The sequence below is a fragment of the Cibotium barometz genome, chromosome 11 (genome assembly GCF_041138505.1).
Source record: "Cibotium barometz isolate CiBa-2024 chromosome 11, ASM4113850v1, whole genome shotgun sequence".
Taxonomy (NCBI): domain Eukaryota; kingdom Viridiplantae; phylum Streptophyta; class Polypodiopsida; order Cyatheales; family Cibotiaceae; genus Cibotium; species Cibotium barometz.
Window position 1 is genome coordinate 12,162,417 of NC_141056.1, and position 7,500 is coordinate 12,169,916.

The 7,500-nt window shown below is 53.9% G+C and overlaps 1 protein-coding gene across 1 annotated transcript in view; it reads left to right on the plus strand.

Moving 5' to 3' along the window:
* Positions 1-21: 21 nt before the first annotated feature.
* Positions 22-7,500, plus strand: part of LOC147633759 (protochlorophyllide-dependent translocon component 52, chloroplastic-like) — a 79,667-nt gene continuing 72,188 nt past the window's right edge. Inside the window, exon 1 of the mRNA XM_086804788.1 lies at positions 22-690. Coding sequence (XP_086660914.1) covers positions 82-690 — 609 coding nt within the window. The 5' untranslated portion in view covers positions 22-81. The remainder of the gene's footprint in view (positions 691-7,500) is intronic.

Below are 7,500 nucleotides of genomic sequence, written 5' to 3' on the forward strand. Positions count from 1 at the left end.
CAATCCAATATCCATACAAAGTTTTTGACAAATTTAATCGTCAACCTCTTCCCCTTCCTGATTAGCAGCTCTTCGTTGTGCATGGTACCCATCTCCATGGCCAGACTGCATTCTTCACCTGTGAATATTCCGCATTCTTCACCTGTGAATATTCCACGTTCTCCTCACTTGCTATTATACAATAATGGAGCTGCCAAGCTAAAGGCTTTTAGCTCCTTTAAGCCTAGAAAGGAGAGTCTTTTCACGAAGATTTCGAAGCAGGAAACCCTAATTTCCCACTGTGAGAAGACTACGACATGGACGGTCTCAGCTATGGCAGGGTCCGTAGCACATGCAGAAACTACATCAGAGTTAGGGCAGGTTTCCTTTGATGAAGAGAAAGCAGGTCTTGATGAGGAAGACAAGTTTGACTGGAACGCTCAGTGGTACCCTGTTGCAATTACAGATAACCTTGACAAGAGGGTCCCTTCTGCTGTGAGGATCATAGGGAGAGACCTTGTTCTTTGGTGGGACAGAAAGGGGCTATCATGGCAAGTCTGGGATGACAAGTGCCCCCATAGACTTGCCCCTCTTTCAGAAGGACGGATCAATGAGCACGGTGAACTGCAATGCTCCTACCATGGATGGTGTTTTGCCCCTTGCAGTGGAAGCTGCACCCTCATCCCTCAAGCTCCTGCAGACGGTAATCCGGTAACGTAATCCTTCTCATACACATTGTTTGCGACTTACTTTCAACTTCAATGCCTCTCAATGCGTATGTATTTTTTTTTGCTTTCCAGATGCATGCATGCATACATACATACATTCGTGCACGCATGCATACATATATGTATTGCAATCATGCGAAGGCTTGATGGAAGCATAGAGATTAGGTGATGCCTTAAGTCCGTGGGCCAAGCTCAGTCAGGGGGTGAATTGGATTCTTATGGCCTTTGTGGTACGTCAAGTTTTTTTTTTTTTCCATGAAAAGATCCTTTCATTAGTTATAAAAAAGCCCAATGGACTACAAACCCTCTCTTGCTCATAAGAAGGCAGAGCAGAGACCAATCAAGGCAGCTAGGGAGACTCTCTCTAGGTGCAGAAAAGTACAAATAAATTGAGAGGCTATATCATACAATAGGAGGGGGGAAAATCCAAATAGGTGGCCTGTAGTGCCAGCGGGGGGTTACCCGCGTGTAGAGTATAGAAAGGGCCGCTGCGCCAAGTGGTAGATGCACTCTGCAACCAAAGGCGACTCCGCCTCCACTCTCTGAAGTCTGCCCTCATCCTGTATCTCATAGTAGAGGCATCTACCATCCTCAGTGCAAGCTCTGACAGCAATCGGGATCTCCAACTGTGTAAAGGCTCCCATCCACCGTGGGGCCGCTGGCTCAAAAGGCGTGAACCACTCCTCAGCGAGTGCCTCCTGAATGTCATCCCTCATAATCAGCCCCCCTCTGAAGTGACTCAGCCTCTGCGCCTGGATCTCCTCCGGGAGACTGCAAAAGGCCTGCCAATCTCCAAAACTGCGTGCTGGGCTTGCCGCCAATGGTCCCCAGGCTAGACGAGGCCGAGAACCAACATATGACCCTGCTCTGTGTGTACCGCGGGGCTCCAGATGAGCGGTTGTTTGGCCCGCTCCTCATCACAAGTGGGAGGTCTCTGAGAAAGCCCCGGTCTTAGCAACTCCCAAGCTCGCAGGATGCTCAAGGCAAATCTGTCCTCCCATCCTCTACTGAGGTCTGTCCTCCTCATCTCTATGAAGATCCACCGTATCTCTGGTGCCCAAGTGCCCCCTGCTGGGGGAGCTCTAGCTTGCAGCCGCTGAAAAAGAAGCTCCTTCCAAGGCTCAGCGCCTGGAAGCAGCCCCCGAACAATAAGCTTCCCCAACAAGGCTCTACTCTGATCAGCTGGATCTATAATGCCCAAGCCCCCCTGGGCCAACGGAAGAGTAATAACTGCCCAAGCAACCTTTGCTCGGGCCTGCTGACCATCCCGCCCTGACCAAAGAAAGTTCCTGATCAGCCTCTGTACCTGGTTGATGCAAGAGCTCGAGAAAATCCAGCAAGACGTGATATACCACATAGTCGCTAAAAGCACCTGATTTGTCACCACTGCTGTGCCAGGAGGAATCCATCTAAAACCCGGGTCTGGGCTCCATGCCGGAGCGGGAGCGCTACTGATCCAAAAAGCCACTGTCTTGTGCCAATTGATCAATGCTCCCGAAGCCACACCAAAAACCTGTAGAGACTGCTCTACCCTCTGTAGATTGGCCTCCTTGCCATGCAAAAACAATCCCGTGTCATCAGCAAACTCAAAATCAAGCAAGTCCTCACCCCGGACTGGAAGCTGGAGTCCTCTCAAGCCAACCTCCTCTGCTGTCAGATACATGCTCATAGCCTCTGCAAAGAAAAGAAAAAGGAACGGAGCGAGAGGGCATCCCTGAGACGGACTGATCTGGTCAGCTCAAAACTCGGTCCTCGTCCTCCTGCCATCAACACTTGGCTACGAGCTGTGGAATATAGAGCCGCCACTCCTCAAATCCAGTCTGGCTCAAAACCCAGGCGAAGCATAGTGCCCTCCAGAAAACCCCAATCAACTCTATCGTATGCCTTCTCAAAATCGAGAAGCATAACGACCAAGTCCTTGCCAAGAAACCTAGCTCGGGCCGTCGCCTCCCAGAAGGTGAAGATGTTGTCAAGGATACTGCGCTCCTTGACAAAGCCTGTCTGGGTAGCATGAATCAAATCCCCAAGGAAGCTTCGGCTGGATCCTCAAACTCAAGGCCTTGTAAACAGTATTGAGGATCGTAATAGGCCTCCACTGCCGAATATGATCTGACACTCCCTCCCCCTTGGGTGGGGATAAGAAAGATCAAGCCCTCTGAAAAACTATGTGGCATCACCCCAGAGTCCAAAACATGTTGAAAACCCCTGCGGAGGCCTGGTCCCAAAAGGTCCCAATAGCGCATAAAAAAGGCAGGCGTCAAACCGTCCTCCCCAGGGCAACTATGACGCGGGAGGGTCCTCAAAGCCTCAACAAGCTCATCCTCTGAAAGGGGCGCACCCAAAGCTGTGTGCATACGATCTGTGACCCTCCTCTGCACATGGGTCCACACAGTCTGTCTGCAAGCATCACGTGCCTTCGTGGTTGGCTCCGTTGAAAGCAGGTCTCTGTAGAACTCAGTGGCAATAGCTCTAATCTCCTCGGGCTCAGTGGCTAACGATCTGTCCTGCCTCCTAAGCTGGCGTACTCCTGCTCGAGCATGGCGGGATCCGGTGATCTCAAAAAACTCCCCAGTCACTCTATCACCAAGCTGAGTCCACTGAGAGGCCTGGCGATGATAGTAAAACTCGTGTCTCTGCCCCTCTGCCTCTCGAACCTCCTGACGTGCCTGGCTCAGCTAGGACGCCACCCACTCACATGTGGGCTGCTGCTCCTGAAGGCGCTGGAGCGAAGCAAGGCTACGTCTCAAGCGACGCTCCCGCTCTCGTGTCTCTCCTAGCCGTGTCAAGGCTGTAGCGTGCAAAAAAGAGCTGAGCTCGATGAGCCCCTGGGCACACTGGCCTGCTGCATCTAGGTCAGAGCTCTGGCTATCCTGCCATATCCTCTCAATGTCCTCAAAAAGACTGGGGTCTGTAAGTATCCTCTGTGGGATCCTCAACTGCAAGCTGGTCTCCCGTGTCCTCTCCTCAAGAGTCAAAATAACTGGCGCATGGTCTGAGAAAGAGGTGCCAGTGAGAATGCCAACAGAGCCACCACGCTCCCTGACCCTGTCGCCCACATAGAAGCGATCAATCTGTGATAAATTAGTCCCTCCCTGCCGGCGATCCGACTGAGAAGCGATCAATCCGTGATAAATTAGTCCCTCCCTGCCGGCGATCCGACTGAGAAAAACTAAGATTGTCCTGAGAACGGGAGAGAGCCTCATGCTGCCATGCATCAGTGATCCGCAGTGTCATACAAAATCGCTCCCAAGCTGCAAGCTCTGTGCCGTGCACTGTAACATGATTGCCTCCCACCCTATCGGCCGGGTCCTCAAGCATGTTGAAGTCTCCCCCAACACACCAATGTGCGGCCTCGGGCAATGCATGTGTAACAAGGGTCCACAACTCTGCTCTGGCACTAGCATGATTGGGCGCATAGACATTGAGCACACCAATGTGCTCATCATGCATCCTCAGAATAACATACTGCGCTCTACCAGGCACAATGACCCCGCGATCCACAATGGCCTGCCGCCATGCATCCGCAATGACCATACATACTCCTCCCTGCCCTCCCAAGGGACCAAAACCCTGCAGACCAAAAATTGTCCCATCTACTAGGCATCACCGAACTATATCTCCGAATCCTGCTCTCACTCAAATGGTGCTCTTGCATCATCAAAATATCAATACTGCCCCCAACGAGGCATCTCTGAAGCTCCTGCCTCAAGCAACCACGATAACGTACATAGTGTGCGCCGCCAAGGCCCTGTACATTCCATGAGATGAACCTCATGGATGACCTGCTGAGGTGGAGGCTGTCTCAGCCATACAGCGGGCCTTCGCAAGCGGCTTGGATGGAGAGTAATCCCCATCCGAGCGACTACGAATCTGCCCACCCAGTGTGCTGCAAGAGTTTCGGACCAGGCGCCAGTGGGCTGTGTCCCATAGCGACTGCCTCCCGCTGGGAGAAAGAATCCTCATGTATGCATACATAGCCAGGGTCTCGCGCTAGGTCTGCCACTATGCGAACCACCAAGTGTCGATTCCTGGAGGCATCCGCACTCCCGGTATCAAAGAAATGTGCCAACTCCCAGAGTCGGCCTACCATGTCTGTAATCTCCAAATCGCTCACATGGTGAGAAAACTCAACTGCCTGTCTGCAAAATACTAATAGCAAGATCCAGAGTCCACTCCCGGTTGCTAGTGCAGCAAAGAGGGAAGGAGAAGGCCACCGCTGAATCAAGTGCCTCCTCCCCTCGGGCCGGAAGTATCACCACATGAACTCTGATAGGTGCTGGCTCATGGCGGCCCTCCGCTCCAAATAGGCGTGTAAAGGAGTAGTCGAAAGCCTCCGAGCGCTGTCTAGTGTCGAGACTACTCAGCCGACTGCGGATAGAGGATATCTGTGAAGCACGAATCGGCATGGTAGGTCTCCTCTGTGGTACACGAGCAAGGTCGGTGCTCAGTGCCCGCCGGACTGCAGGTGAGCACCAGGGCACTGCTAGTGCCTCCCGGGGAGCTGAGGCGAGCGGAGGGGGAGGAGGGGGGGGAGAAGGGCGTGGGGAAGGAGACACTGAAAATGCGGGAGCGGGAACGGGAGGAGGTGAGGGTGGAAGCGAGGCGGGAGGGGGGGACGGGGGAGGGGGGAGGGAGGTGAAGGGGGGGACGCTGGCATCTCCTGATCCTCAGTCTGCACTGGGGTCTCCTCCTGGAGGGGAGCAAAGCTGTTCCTCACTGGAACCCAATGATGCTGAGGCTGTGTTTGCTGCTGCGTTGGTCTCGGGGCATGTTGCTGTGGCTGTCTCCCTCTACGGCGCCCCTGTCCAGGCTTCCAATCAGAGGTCTCTGTGGGCTGAGCAGGTGTCCTGGAGGCTGCCTGCCAAGCCGCATCTGTGGACGGGCCATTAGAGGTCTGCTGCTGCGGTGAAGGTCGGGGTCTCCTGCGAGGGCAGCGCTTTGGCAGGTGGCCAACCTGCGTGCATATAAAACACTGGTTCGGAAGCCCCGAAAACTCCACTCTCTGATCGATCCATCCCCCCCCTCCCCCCATCCTAGGTAACTCAATGACCTTCGAAAGGGAGGAGATGTCAGGAACCAAAACTCTGACCGAAGGCAGGCCCGCTGCAATAATCTTGATAGCTGGTGCATTAAATTTTTTATTAGGGGGTAGGTGAGAGCTGTCAGTTGACTGTTGGGAATTCATGCAGTGCCCTAGAACACATGCAGCGTGCAAGAACCCCGACTCTATTTTTGACCTTTTCACCCAATTTTTTAGAGTTTTTCAAATCTGTGATTTATGTACAGTGTTGTGTCAGTGCTCTACTATGTATATATCCCTTCATTCTTATCTAATATCTTAGAAGAGAAGGTTAGATTGCTATGGTCTTTCGGAAGAAGAGACCAAAACTCCATAGCTTTTCTTTTAGACAAAGAATAGTATGCCATAGCCCTGTAGAGAGAAGGCTATTTTGCCATAGACCTTAGAAAGAGAGAAGAGTCACAGTACGAGTAAGAGGAGATAAAGCTTGGGGATGATTGGATGATTTCAATCATAAGAGAAGGTATTAGAAGACTCTATTCTCATATGTCAAGTCTTGCCACCACTGAAGCTGCTGTGGGGCCAGTCTCAAGCACCGAGCCCACCAATGATCCTATCCTAGAGAGGAGCGGAAGGTACTCGCGGTGAAGTCTAGGAAAGCAAACTGTGACATGGAATAGGCGCTCTCCCTGTTCGGCCGCTGCTGGGTCGAAACCATGCTGCCAATGTCTGAAGAAGGCCCAAGCGCTCCTGATGTCAAGGGCACTCATGGCTAGGACCTGGGCCACGCTCTGGGCTGTCTCAAACTCAATCTGGTAATGGCCGCGGCCCAGTAACTGAACGTCCAGGATCTTGCCCACATCTGCAAGAAGGCGACCCTGGAGAAGATCCCGGATCTCCCCTCTGCTGGGGCGGGTGCCAACTATACGGCAGATGGTGGAATGTGCCTGGAGGTGTTCCACCTCTGCGGCGAGGCTCGCTTCCTCTTCTGGTGAAAGAGAAAGCCTGATGGGGGTATCCTCAGGGGCGAGCGAGGGGGCTGCGAGAAAGACTCCCTCTGAGGTGGGGCGGGAGGGGCCTCCATCAGAGTCTGAAGCTGAGTCGAGGGCGAAGCGGGACGGGGGGGGGGGAGCGCGGAGCGGGGAGGGAAAGACCGAAAGCGAGGGGGGGAGGGGTGGATGGCAGAGGGGGGGAGGCGAGGGGGAGCGGGAGCAGAAGGGCGCGAGAGGGGGGCGGAAAGGGCGCGAAGGGGGGGGGGAGGGCAGGTGGGCGCGAAGGGGGGGCAAGAGCAGGCGGGTGCGAAAGGGGGGCAGGCGGGCAGACGGGCGCGAAGGGGCAGGCGGGCGTGGGGGGGCAGGCGGACGCGAGAGGGGGGGCAGGCGGACGCGAGAGGCGGGACGCGGCAGGGGCAAAGGGGGGGGCAGACGGGTGCGAAAGGGGGGCGGGTACGACAGGGGAGGGGGGGAGACGGCGCGAGCAGTGGGGGGAGGCGAGAGCTTCAGCGAGCGCAAATCATTAGGGGGAACCCATTTTTGATGGTATGTCAAGTTTTATGTATACATAAACTGTCTCAGTGATGCAAAGTCTTCAGCCACAAGCCAGAATGTTCAAGGGCATGCATATGGAGAACAGGATGAATGACATTCATCCTGAATGCTTTAATCTAAGGTGCTTTATGGAGGTCATAGGAGTCATATGCTTTATAGGAGTCATAGGAGCCTCTCTCTTTCTCTCTCTCTCTCTCTCTCTTGCCATCACTATGATTCTTACTAT